Below are 14567 nucleotides of genomic sequence, written 5' to 3' on the forward strand. Positions count from 1 at the left end.
TTTAATTTACATTTCTCTAATAATTAGTGATTTAGAGCAGTTTTTTATATGACTATGGATTGCTTTGATTTCCTCATCTGTAAATTGCCTTTGCATATCCTTTGACCATTTGTCAATTGGGGAATGGCTTGTCTTTTTAAAAATTTGACTCAGTTCTCTGTATATTTTAGAAATGAGTCTGTTGTCAGAACTAATAGTTGTAAAAATTGTTTCCCAATTTACTATATTTCTTTTGATCTTGGTTATAGTGGTTTTGTCTGTGTAAAGCTTTTTAATTTAATGTAGTCATAATTGTCTACAAGAAAGTATTTTTAGGATAATAATTTTTTGCTGTATTTTCACAATGAATTTAAGAATAGTTATTTACTATCTGCCAGACCCTGTGATATTAGGTTAATTGATGTTGACATTCACAGTTCTCTATTTAATAATTGTTTACATTTATATAACTTTTTTGTTTGCCCCAAACCTCATTTGATCTCCAAATTTTGTGATTTGTACAAATAAGGAAACTGAGGTTTCCAGAAGTTTTGATTGATCACTATAACCTGGAATATACTTTAGAAACAACATATCCATACCAAGAGGAAAATGTCTTGGAATTACAATAAACAACAAATTATTTGGATAATTTGCAAAAATATTTGATATGCCACCTATAATTGATTCCGGTGATATGTATGTTTTATTCAATACAAATCATTATATTATTTGTCAAAAAAACAGCATCTAGTATGGAAATGTTTTAACATATTATTCTTAAATAAATGATTTGATATAAAAACTCTCTCTCTTATATTTCATAAATACTAAAAAATTCTCAGTCTTCTCTAGCCATTCTAACCAAAACTTTAATAAGTAGACATTGCATTAAAAAATGACACAATACAGCAGTTATTTGGTAAGGCTAGCATAATCATAAATTTACCATCCATGCTTTTTCCAAAAATACTAACCCATATTGTTCTCCCCGGACCTGTTGCCGAGATGACTAATCCAACTGCTGAGGTCTCCCTTTATGTGTTTGATGGAACACTTGGCTTGCTAGGCTACAGCTGTGTGTTTATGTGCAGTGCACACCTGCAGGGGCCTGAAAAATAGCTGTAGTATGCCGAGGATACACAATTACCCTGGCAGTGCTGCAAATCAGGAAGTTTCTGTTTTGAAGTCCATATGTGTGTGTGTTTGAGATGCCAGCTGGTATATTTAGGTTGCATTGCACAGATGTGAAACTGCCAACTGATTTTATACCAAATAAAGTCTAATCTTTTTATATATACTTGGTGTCAAGAATTATGAAGTGATACATAAGAATGTTCTCACGACTTAGCCCTTTAAAAATAAAAGCTTATGCTAAAAAATTATGAACTCATGATACGGTTAAACAAGAAAGATAGCACAGAAGCCATTTCTTCAGTAGTATGCTAATGTGTAATAAAGATTTTATTGATAGGTTATTATTGCATGTAAGTAATGATAAAGCTTTGATTTATTGAATGGATTAATGATACATATCTTTTTTTGTTGGCTCAATTCAGTTAGCTTTAGGTTGAATATAATTTATGGGTTCAGAACCATGAAAGCTGCATTTATATAGTTAGATAACTTTAAAGTTTTGTTCATACTATTTTTAAAATGCATTTAATTTTTAACAGGTCTAAAGTTTTCAGAATAAAGCATGTGCCCATACTGTATATTTTAGCGATGCTCTTGCAAATTTGTTCTAGAAATTCATGACATTATATTTAAAAAAAGAATTTTCCCTAAATATACGGGTGTCAAGATTATCACTATTATATAACAATGTTTTGAGATGAATTTAAAGAATGTTCTGCTTCTTATTATTTTGTGTGTCTCTCTCGATATTTCTTTCAAATGAGATAATTTATGAATTGAAATAAGACATTGGGGGCCAGGAATTGAATTAAACTTACATAGAAGATTGATTGTAGACACAATAACTTTTCAAATTTCTTTTTTTGCATTTTTTAGCTATAGTTTCTGCTTTTGGTGGTGATTGTTTGGGTTACACTACTATCCCCTTAGATAGTGTCTGATTTAGTCAATTTTTGTTGTTAAGAAATTGTAGTGTGATCTCACTAATGACAGCTTACTTTTTTTTGTAGAATAAAGAAGTGCCATATCTTTTAAGGACATTTTTCAATGAAAATTAACATTTTATTCTGTTTGATATAATTACACACAAAGAGAAATTTTTAGTCATATATATGTTATTGCCATTTTTTATTAAATTATATTTATCATCTTTTATTTAACTTATTAATCTCTTTGCTTTTGAGGTGATTTATACAAATGTAGAAGTATGGGGGAAAGTGACCAGTTGTTTATCAGAACTAATGCTATATTCTTGGTTAGGCAGCTTCTGAATATGCTTTCAGAGTAATGCAATTTTTTCCCCCATTCAATCTGTACATTTGAGTAATGCTAAAATATGTGAAAATGTATTAATGTATCTTTTTAATGTTTTGGTTATTTCTATAGAATCCTAGTCTTAATATAAATGTGTCTAAGTTATTAGTGATGATTATTGTTATTTGAAATGGTACATATATAAATATGAAAATTAGATATACATTAAATATGATTTCATCTGTGTCTGGAATGGGAAAAACATACCCTGTCCCCAGAACACAGTATATCTAATCTCTCCCTGGTCTGTGACAGTTCTCTGAAGATTTAAAGTGTCTTGCCTATGATCCTACATCTTGTGTCAGTTTTAATTTGAACACTGCTTCTCGTTATGTGTTATATTCTTTCAGAGATGGATTATATTCTTTCAGAGTAGTATTTATGAACTGCATTATAATGTTACAGAAGTGGTTTTCTGGCCTAACTGTCCTCACTAATTCTACCTCATTTTAAAAGAAATGTTGAATCACCAAGACCTTGTATTATCCAATGTTTTTCATCCCCAAATCACAAATTTATAAATTATGTGAGGAGGTAAAATGATCACATATAAAACACCTAAAAAACCTTCTCTTTATAGCTGATATGAGTGATTTCATAAGTAATTCTGCTAAATCACCTTGTTGAAAACAAATTGACAGAGAAATTCAGAGAAGCTGATAGAGTTCCAATAATTATGTGCAATGGGGGAGGGTGGAAAGCATGTTGATTTGGTAAAGGAAAAAACCCTCCCTTTGTGAGGTGGAATAGGAAATCTGAATTCTTAGTGTAAGTTCATTCCTCACCTTTTCCCCAAAAAAAACTTTTGAAGAAAAGACTAAACTTCGAATTATAGTTCCTAGTGGATATTCTCTTTTATTATTCTCATGAGTGATTATATTCCATCACTTTCTTGATTCTTTAGTGCCAGGGCCGACCTTCTTCTAGGAAGGTATCACTTCAAACACTGCTGCCGCCACTGCAGGTTGCAAACACATGATTGAAGGCTTCTAGTGCTCAGCTCATGCCCAGATGGCTTTCAATAACTATAGCCAGTAATTTCTTCAAATTGCTCAGTTTATCAGCAGCACATGTCATCAATCCTGAAGTGGTTGCTCAAGTCAAACTGCAGAATCTTGAGCTTACAGCCGCAGCTGCAAACAGGTGAACAGGCAGAAAGTAATTTGTGCAGCTTGGTGGCTGTCAGACGAAAGACAGACAATCTGTGTTTAAAACAGATTGCAGACCCAGCTTGGGCCAGACAAAAGAGATTTCTCCAACTGCAAATAATTCCAAGGTTAACATATTTTCCTTTCTGCCATTAGGTGATTTGTTAAAATTGGAAACAATGAACATTATAAATCTACACAGAAACTAGAGACAAGATGAAAGAGAAAGGCAGATCACTAAATAGGTTTACATCCTCCTCTCCAAAGAGGTACAACTGGCATTCATATAAACTGCTTTCTCACAAATTTACCCAAGTAATAAAATAATTCTTTGAAACTCACAGGAATAGTTGTGCCCTTATGTGAACATGTCCTCAAACTGCTATGATATTTAAAAGGTAGTGATATTAAAAAAAACCACACTGACTTGAATGGTAGAAATGATTATAGTAAACATTTTCGCTTTAAAAAGTTAAGGAACAGTAATGCACTTCCCAGGTCAGTAAGCTAAACTTGCATTTATTTTTACTTTTGAAATTTTGAATACTACTTTTTTTGCCAAAATTGTTTCTGCAGATAAACATTTTTCCTTATCTCTGTATAGATCTGCTTTAAAAAGAAACTTGTATTAGACATGTTACAAGTTTCAATACTAAATAATGTGGAATGTGTACAGAAATTTTTGTGCAGAAAAGATTTCCCAGAGCTAGTACAATTAAACAGATTATCCTTTTGTTTTTGTTGTTGCTGTTGTTTTTTTTCATTGTCTTTAGAACATGATCCTATGAAACAAACCATCTTTTAGAAAAGTATAATCCAAAGATTAAGGCTGTGAAATATCTCATCCAAAAAGCTGTGAACTGAAAAAAATTGTCAGAATAATCTGAATTAGCATGATATATCAGCCAGTATTAGATCATGTAAGTACTTTATCAGAAAATTAAACAGGAAAAAAAAAGTCACTTTACGTTACCTTGGTGAAGACTAATGGAAGACTAACGAAGTAGTGAGATCTGTTGAAATTTATATAGCACATGAGAAAGAAAAGTATTGGATTTTTTGTGTTCATATCGACTAAAAGTAAGTCTCATGATTTGGAGGTAACATAAGTACTTGAGTGAGAAATCTTTATTTGGCATCAATATTTGGCAGATTTTTTTTAGTTCTTTATGATAGAGTAAATTTAAAATTTTAATGATAGAATAAATTTTAAAACTTTATGGATGTTGTTTCTTTGCTTTGCCATATTTGACTTTTTAATAATGTTATAAACACCCTCATTTCCCACCCTCCTTTATATGTCCAGAGGCTCATCTTTCTTTCAGTCCTAGTCTAGTCTCCTTTGAGTAGTAGAATCTTGAAAGGGACAGAGGAAATACTTCTACTGCTATTAATTTATGCCCATCTTTGGGCTGAAAATGGCTGGGAGGAAATAAAAGGGTTAATCTTTTTTTTTTTTTTTGCAAGGCAGTGGGTTTAAGTGGCTTGCCCACAGCTACATAGCTAGGTAATTTTCAAGGGTCTGAGGTCGAATTTGAACTCAGGTACTCCTGACTCCAGGTCTGGTGCTCTAATCCACTGTGCCACCTAGTTGCCCCTCTTTGATTACAGTTTTACCACCTTTATGCTCATAGCTCATATCTTTTAAGATTAATTGTTTAAGATTGCTTAAGATTAAAAACAAATATTCTTTTCATGTCATCCCTTTGAATTATCTCAAATGACAACTCTATTTTATATATGAGGAAATTGAATCTTTGGGATATGTTATTTTTCTTCTTGTCATCTAGCCTAGTATTACGAAATTTAGATATTTGCATTTTGTGCCCTTTCTGCTGTGCCTACTTCTTAAATATTGACCCAATTTGAGTTGGGAACTTCACTTGTAATGCCTTTTATCTAGAGATGTCTGTGTTTTAATTTTACTTTTGCTGCTTTTTATTCTTCTGATATTTCAGTATTTGATGGCTGCTCATCTGAGGAAGCTTTGCAGTGTGTTTTCTTTTCTAAAAATCATCTTTCTCTAACTATATTTAAAATTTCTTGATGTTACACTCTATGCCTCTGTATCCTGTGAGATCTACCTTGTACAATATATGGATTCAGTAAATATTTATTGAATGAATACTGCTGGCAGACAGCTTCTCTCATGCCTGTTGGTCTTGTATGTCATAGAGGGAGAGTTCAGTTTGGTAGGCTACTACCAAGGGGCAGTATGGAACTGTTGCCTCTTACTTTTTATCTTTTAAATATGTTATGACTGTAAAAATAAGCATAGTAATATAGCTAAGAATATTTCTAGTATCTTTCCTTACCTGTTCCCCTTTATTCTTCCCCTCTATGTGTTTTTTCTTCCTAGTACAGTACAGCAATACTTATTTAATAAATATTTTTGACTTAAACTAACCACAATAAGATCATTTCCATTCATTCTTATTATAGCCGTTAAGATAATGATCAGAATATTTATGTACAAAGAAGGACTTAAAAGTGTATTTTAAGACCACCTTAAAGCACAATCTATTCTCATTCTCTTATGAGTCTTCAAGAGCCAAAATTATCTCAGTTTTGTTTCCCAGGGCAGTCACAATAATTTTAACATCATGTTGCTCAGAAGTATGTTCTTTGTTGAGGTAGCCTGTGAGATAGCCTCCTGGATGGAGTGTACAAAATGTGTTTGACCACTAACTACAAATTTTATTATTCCTCTGAAAAAAAAAAGACAGTAATGTGTTTTTTGTTTGTTTGTTTGTTTTTGCAAGGCAATGGGTTTAAATAGTTAACCAAGGTTACACAGCTAGGTAATTGTTAAGTGTATGGACAGATTTGAACTCAGGTCCTCCTGACTCCACGGCCGGTGCTCTGTCATACTGCGCCACCTAGCTGCCCCACTAAGGTGTCTTTTACCAGAGCTAGTACAATATACATAGTTAATATGTTAATATGCATACTTATATTGTGTATATTTATTACAAAGGTAAGATTAGCACCTAAAATATTGTTTTAATTTGACTTGTTGACTTTATTTGGGGGAAGAGGAAGAAGCACTCAGGCGGGTTGCTGTTTGCAATTCAAATTGCTGATCAGAGAGTCTTTATATGCATTGGTAATGTGCTGTACAATATAAGCTGAAATATATTCCACAAGGGAGGAAAATGGAATAGGTTACATACGCTGTTCCTGAGTGCAATGAATATAAAACTCCATTACTCACTGTAGGCAGGTGCTTTTTATAGTAGGCTTTAAAGAAATATAAAACTGCTGGTGAAATGATTGGTTTGTACAGATACCACTTAGCTTCCAGTGCTTTGACCAGATAAAGAGGCTAAAAATATTCCTGCAAACACTTCTTTAATGATTCAGGGATTAAAGGTTAATATCCTCCTGGTGTAAGAAACTGTCAATCTAGACACAGTACAGTATATGAAAATTGCTAGTAACTTGGTAGTGAGATACATTATGCTTAAAGAAGGAAACAAGGTTCCTTTTATATTTTCTTTTGTGTACTAATATGTGATTCTGTTTATCACTTATTTACACTGCATATATAAATTTTAATATTACTTTGAAACACTTAAAATTTTGTTTTGTTATAGCTCCTGTTTTTAGTGGGCACAGAGAATTTTATTAATTTCTTTAATCTTTCTTATTTTTTCAAGATAAACCTTTTGGGTTATTAGCATAATTGATTATGGAAAATAATGAAATAGAAAGCATCTGACCCATCCAAAGAATGTTTATATGTGTTTTTTGCCACCATATTTAATATTACCAACCTTTTCTTTTCTGTTGATCCCCTGTAGCTAGTATAAACTTGGACTGGTGATTTCCAAAAATAATTTTCAGAAATACTCAGTACAAGAGAAATAAAAGAGCAAAGTTTTAAGAATTAATTTAAGTTCTTTCAGTTTTGTATTAAGCCTATACTGATTTTTTTAAGGTCTTGAACACACGAGCTAGTAGTTATTTTCATAGCTGCATCGGGTACCATGCAGTGATCTGGAAAACTTGATTTTCTCCAGGGTATTTGAATATTTTGAAAAGGGTGTAGATACCCTTCATGAAGTAGACACTTTGTACTCCCCCCCCCCCCCCGGTATCAACAAAATAGTTATTTAATTTTTATATTCAACATGCCTATTTTATTAAGTAGTGCTACTCTAAGAAAAGTGAACTATTATTATGATTATCACAAACAAAAAAAAACCATTTGGGTGTTTTATTGGATGCGGTGAGGAGAAGAGAAATTTGTCTGTTGATTAATCTGAGAGGGTTTCCTGGAGTAGATATGATTTGTTTTATATAGTTTAAGAGTTATTTGTATTTGGGAGAGGTAGAGGTAATCATTCCTGCATTTGATTCTAGGATAGGAGTTTAATGAAGAGACTAAAAAATATTTTGTAGGTAGGATTGAAATAAAAGGAGGAGAGTCATCTTTGTGCTTCTGAAAGACAAGACCTTTTCACTGCTGTATAGATTAATTCATGAGGGCCATCTCCAGTTGTCTTGAACCATATCTGACTACTGAAGATAGCTGTGGTGGAGAAAGGCTAGGTGCTTTGCACAACATGAATGGGGGTGGGGAGGGTTGCAGATGAAAATTTACTTGCTTGTCATGGCATCACCTGGTGTCTTGGTTATTTTGAGAACAATGGAGAAACAACAAGGTTAATTCATATATTTATTATGGGAGAGGGTAGGAATTGAACATGAATTTCATTGTTGTTAGGAACTCCTGGATGAGGAAATCTACCAATGCAGTATAGTTATATCTCTAAAATTTACAGTCTGAGAGAGTTGCATCGAACACTGTGAGTCTAAAAAAAATGCATGTCTCTTCCCCCTTTTTAAGTTTATCACTCCTCTTTCAGCAATGTCATGTTAGATCTTCATTCTTTTGGACATGTATCTTTCAAAGTTTTGCCATAAATTTTTTTTTATCACTGTTTAAATAGTTCTCAGTTCATAAAGTTCATAAAGTCTTTCCAGTGTCCTCTAAAATTGTTCATTTATAATTTTTTATGTTACATTATTCTTCTGTTTTATTTATATTATCACAGTTTGGTTAGCCATACCCCAATAGGTCAACTTTCCTTTGGTTTTTCAAGTGTTGGCTACCTTGAAAAAAGTTACTCTAAAAATTTTTTTTTTAAATTTCTTTACATCTCTTTTTTCTTAAATATCTTTGGGGTATGTTTGGGAGTTAAAAAGCTGGGTCAAGGGGAATACACACTTTGGTAACTTCCTGGGCATAGTTCCAAATTGTCTAAGGGTGACTAAGCCAATTCAAAGCTTTCACTAAATACTTGTTTTCCTTCAGCCCTTCCTAAATTTTTCTTTTACACTTTTGTCATCTTTGCAAGTCTCATGTTTCAAATGGATACTCAGAGTTGCTTTAACTTGCATTTCTTTAATTATTAGAGGTTTAGAGTGGTAGTGTTAATTTCAAATTGTGTGACCTACATATTAGCAATGATTATTTCACCAAATAGCTGAGATTGTCAGTATTTATGCAAAACGTGATTGTTTTTGTAGGAATACTGAAATTTATGTGAATTTAGTGTAAATACTTTGTAACTTTGATCAAGTTATTATTTCATTTACTTCAAAGTTTTCTCTTCAGAAATACTAAAGGTTCATTCTAGAAACTCTGCTATGCTATTTCATCCATTTTAAAAAATAATAATAATAAGTATTGTTTCAATATTTTGTTTTTTCACCCAGTTCTTTAGAATTTTATTTTGTCATTATGTTCCTTTTTTAAAGATAATTTATTGAATTGAATGGAATTATATTATGACTTTTATATGATGTGTGGGTAGTTCTGATTTTCTTCATTTTCTTTGAAGCCATCTTTATGTTTCAATATATTGTCAGTTTTTGTAAAGGTGCCAGATAAAGCTTTTCCAAATTTATTCAGCCTGCCTCAAAGCTTCCATTGATCTCCCTCCTTGTTACCTTATATCTCACTGAAAAAATTGAGGCCATTTACTGGGAGTGCTTTCTTCTCCCCTTCTTACACCATAGTAGTCAGATACCATCTTCCAGTATCTCTTCTTTTACCTCTGTCTTTGTGATATCTTCTTCACCAGGCTGCTGCAACAGTTTTCATTATTTTCCCACATCACTTTTGTCTTCTCAATTTTTCTTCTCCCTCTTTTATTTGATTTTTAAAATCTTTTTTTTTTGAGCTCTTCCATGGTCTCAGACCAATTCATATTTTTCTTGGAGTCTTTGAATGCAGAAATTTTGACTCTGTTATCTTCTCCTGAGTGTTTATTTTGATCTTCCTTATAAAGATAGAAATTGTCTATGGTTAGATTTTTTTTCTTCTGATGTTTGCTCATTTCCCCAGCCTATGACTTGATTTTAACTCTTAGGGAAAATAGGGCTCTGCTTCCAGGGTGGAAGACACACTGTCCCAAACATTTGGTGTTTTTTGCAAGTTTTCAATTCTTCCAAAGTCTTAAGATCTAAGGAGAGGTTATAACTCCACTCCTGACCTTTGCCCTGGAACTGTGAGGAGGATCCCTCCTTCTCTATGCCAGTAAGTTCTGTGGTGATTCTGTTCTTCTTGCTAGGACTGGGGCCCAGACTACGACCCAAATCTGAGTATGGGCAAAGCAATAGAGTCCCATCTCACTGATAGCAGAGAACCTTGTAATCTCCTTCTGACCCTTTAACTATCTGTGGCCTGAGAGCTCTGGATGCTGCTGCCTCTGTTGTTTCAGTGACTCCTGAGGCCTGCTCCTGGTCTTCTGGGGTCCTGGCTGTGATGCTGAGGCTTTTGCTGGATTGTGCTTCAGTCTCACCCTAGTACAACAGACTTTCTCTGCTGACCTTCCAAGTTGTCCTTGGGCAATGTATGGGCTGATAGATCTGGAAACTGTCACTGTTGTCACTGACCCAGGTGCCCCACAGTCTCTTGGATGGTTGGAGCTGGTTCTTCCCTAATGGCCAGCACCGCTCTACAGGAGACTCTTCCCCTGGATTTTCCAAGTTGCCTTGGACTGGAAAATTGTTTCACTCAAGTCTTTGTGTGGGTTCTGCCAATCTAAAAATCTGTAAAGAGTCATTATTTAGAGGTATTTGGAGTGGTCTGGTGGAAAGCTCAGGAAAGTCCCTGCCTTTATTTTACCATCTTGGTTCTGCCCCCAACCATGACCTCTTCATTTCTATCTCACATGAAGATGTGATACTTCTCCATTCCATCCTTTCTTCTAAGTTGACCTTTCTGTTCTCTCACTACTCATTAGTCTCTTCTGGTCTACTTAACTGCTTTCTTGCTACCTACATGCCTGCACATGTCTACCATTTCTTTCTCCGACCTTCTCTTAGACCCCATTGAAAGGACAAGAAAAAACAAAATAATTTTTTTTTAAACAAGGCGATGGGGTTAAGTGGCTTGCCCAAGGCCCCACAGCTAGGTAATTATTAAGTATCTGAGGCCGGATTTGAACTCAGGTACTCCTGACTCCAAGACTGGTGCTCTATCCTCTGCGCCACCTAGCCGCCTCTGCCACCTAGCTGCTCCATGTTGCTGTTGTTCATTCGAGTCTCACTCTTCATGACTCCTTTTAGAGTTGTCTTTGCAAAGATATGGAATGCTTTGCCATTTTCTCTATCATATTTTACAGATGAGGAAATTGAGGCAAACAGGGTTAAAGTGACCTTACTAGGAACACAAAGTTAGCAGATGTTAAGGGTTGGATTTGAGCTAACATCTTCCTGATTCCAGATCTGGTGCTCTCTTCACTGCATCACCTAGATTCCTCTTTATACATGTACATCAAGCAAAAATAACCCACCGCCACCACCACCAAATCCCATTTTTGTTGTGTCGAAACAAAACAGAAAAAATCCATTGCTATCACTTCTTTATGAAATGTCAACGTAAGTCGTTTGAAAGTCATGGTTGTTCATTGAATCAGTCAGATTTCCTAAATATTTCAAAGTAGTTTATTTTTACTTTGTTGTTCATACACACATATACACATATGCATGCATAACACATAAAAATTATATATAGGAATATACAGCATATATATGTAAATGTATGTGTGTATAAGTATACATATGTATATTCTACCATGTTCACACATAAAACTTATTTAACTGTTCTCCAATTGATGGACACACTCTCACTTCCTAATTCTTATCAAAAAAAGCTGTTATAAATATTTTTGTATATATGGATCCTCTTCTTTCTTTGATCTCTTTGATGTGTAGTTCTTGTAGTGGTTTCTGTCCTTTAAACTATATTCACAGTAAGAAACTTCCAAGTAAATGATATGCCAGTAAATAGTTTTACTAGTAGCGAATTATCTGTTTTTCTACTGTCCTTTCACCATTTATCATGTCCTTTTTTTAAAAAAAATCATCTTTGCCATTCAAGAGATATAAATTCACAGTTATTTTAATTTGTAATTATTACAGATTTTTGCATTATTTTGGATAGCTTGAGTTTCTTCCTTTGAAAACTGCATATTCACATATTTTTGACTATCAATTGGGAATTGAATGTTATTCTTAAAATTTTTAATCAATCCTCCTGTATCTTAAAATGAGACCTTTATCTATAAAACTTGCTGCAAAAGAACTCCTCCTTTTACATGCTGCTCTTCTTCTTTCTTTCTTTCTTTTTTATAAGGCAAATGGGGTTAAGTGGCTTGCCCAGGGCCACACAGCTAGGTAATTATTAAGTGTCTGAGACTGTATTTGAACCCAGGTAGTCCTGACTCCAAGGCCAGTGCTTTATCCACTATGCCACCTAGCTGCTCCCTACCTGCTGCTCTTCTAATTTTAGCTACATTAGTTTTGTTGGTGCTAAATTGTTTTAATTTTATATAATCAGAATTGTCCATGTTATTTTCTATGATTCTCTCTCTCTTGTTTGGTTATGAACTTTTCCTTTATCCTTATATTTAACAGGTAATTCTTCCTTGCTTCTCTAATTTATATGATGTCTCCATTCATGTTTAACTCATATTATGTCCATTTGGAGATTATTTTGATATAATATTATATTGAGATATTAGTCTAGATGTAATTTCTGCCTAACTACTTTCCAGTTTTACAAATAGTTCCTCAAATTTTTGTATTTCCCCATTCCCTCAATTTCTTTTTCTTTTCTTATTACTGTAGCTAATATTTCTAACATAATGCAAGGGTTTGCTTTATTCCTGATTTTATGGAAAGGTTTTTAGTTAAATTCCATTACAAATAATGTTCCTATTTGTTTTTTTGTAGATGATGTTGTTCAGTTGTTTTCATATGTCCAACTTCAAGACCCCATTTGAATTTTTCTTGGCAAAGATATCAGAAGGGTTTGTAATTTTTTTTGTCTAACACATTTTACAGATGAGGAACTGAGGCAAACAGAGTTAAAAGATTCTCCCAGGGTCATACAACCAGTAAGTTTCTGGGGACAGATAGAAACTAAGAAAGATGAATCTTCTTGACTCCAAGGCTAGTTCTTTTATCTACTCTGCCACCTACTTGCCCTTTTTGATAGACACTTCTTCTGAGATTAAGGAAAGTTCCATTTATTTCTGTGCTTTCTAATTACCTTTAAGAGAAATGGGTACCTTGTCAGAAGAATTTTCTGTATCTGTGGATATAATTATATGATTTTTATTTTTTGTATTAATAGTTATTTATATTTATATCTTTATACTTCTACTAATATTGAAGCAACCCTACTTTTCTGTTATTAATACAACCTGGTCATAGAGTATACTTTCTGATATGTTCCTGAAATTTCTTTGCTAATCTTGCATCAGTTTTTTTTTTTCATTCTTTGTTTTGACTCTTCCTTGTTTAGGTATGAAGTCTTTATGTTATAGAAAGAATTTGGTAATATCACTCTAACCCTAACTTCCTTAGGAATTACTTGTTTGTTAAATGATGGAATCCTTATGTAAATCCATGTTGTCCTGGAGTTTTTTCTTTGTGAGTCCATTTGCTTGTGTAATTTCTTTCTTTCTTTCTTTTTTTGTTTCCTTTTCTTTTTTGACATTGGGTTATTGAGTTCTTTCTTTTTTTTTTGTTAATTTGGGACATTATCTATTTTGCAAGTATTTGTCTTGTCAAATTTATTACATATAATTAGTTGAAATGTTTCCTAATAATTTCCTTTTTCCTTCTTTCCTTCCTGAATCACTTTTTTCACTTTTGATATAGTTATTTGGCTTTCCTGATTGAAATCATTACCGCTCATCATTTCTTATAGCACAGATAGTCTTCCATTGTAATCATATATAGCTTGCTTGTTAAGCTATTTTCCAATTGATGGGCATACCCTCAATTTCCAATTTTTTTGACATCATGAAAAAAATTACTTTAATATTTATGTATATTTAGATCCTATTCTTTGGTCTTTGTTTTTTTGGGGGCGGTTATTGTCTTGGTATTACTGGGTTAAAGGATATGCATATTTTTATTTTTTGTTTGTTTGTTTTGCAAGGCAATGGGGTCAAGTGACTTGCTCAATGTCACACACTAGGTAATTATTAAGTGTCTGAGGTCAAATTTGAACTCAGGTCCTCCTGACTCCAGGGCTGCTGCTCTATCTACTGTGCCACCCAGTTGCCCTGATAGGCACATTTTTATGGCCCTTTGGGAATTATTTTAAAATGTTCTCCAAAATAACTAGTTAACACCTCTACCAGCAGTGCATTAGTGCCTATTTTTCCATGTTATCTCTAGCTTTTTCCTTTTTCTTTTCTTTTATGTTAGGCAATCTGATGGGCATAAAGTGGTACCTCAGAATTTTAATTTGTATTTTTCCATTGATTAGTGATTTTATACTCATTTTTCATATGACTATTGATAGCTTTCATTTCTTCTTTTAAAAACTAACTGCTTCTTAATATTAAGAAGGCATTATTAGCTCTAAGGACATGTCAGGAAGGGCTTCTTTTTTATTTTTAAAAGGTTTTTTTGAAAGGCAATGGGGTTAAGTGGCTTGCCCAAGGCCACACAGCTAGG

General features: G+C 33.4%; 1 protein-coding gene across 12 annotated transcripts in view; it reads left to right on the forward strand.

Annotated features, from left to right (window-relative positions):
* VPS13B (vacuolar protein sorting 13 homolog B) overlaps nt 1-14567 on the forward strand; it is a 1326809-nt gene that overhangs the window by 590095 nt on the left and 722147 nt on the right. The window contains exon 19 of one of the 12 annotated variants that reach the window (XM_074200579.1): nt 12828-12904. The exons of the other annotated variants lie outside the window; for them this stretch is intronic. Within the exon in view, the coding sequence (XP_074056680.1) occupies nt 12828-12877 (50 nt within the window). The 3' untranslated portion in view covers nt 12878-12904. The remainder of the gene's footprint in view (nt 1-12827; nt 12905-14567) is intronic. 12 annotated transcript variants of the gene reach the window in all.

The sequence above is a fragment of the Macrotis lagotis genome, chromosome X, assembly GCF_037893015.1.
Source record: "Macrotis lagotis isolate mMagLag1 chromosome X, bilby.v1.9.chrom.fasta, whole genome shotgun sequence".
Taxonomy (NCBI): Eukaryota; Metazoa; Chordata; class Mammalia; order Peramelemorphia; family Peramelidae; genus Macrotis; species Macrotis lagotis.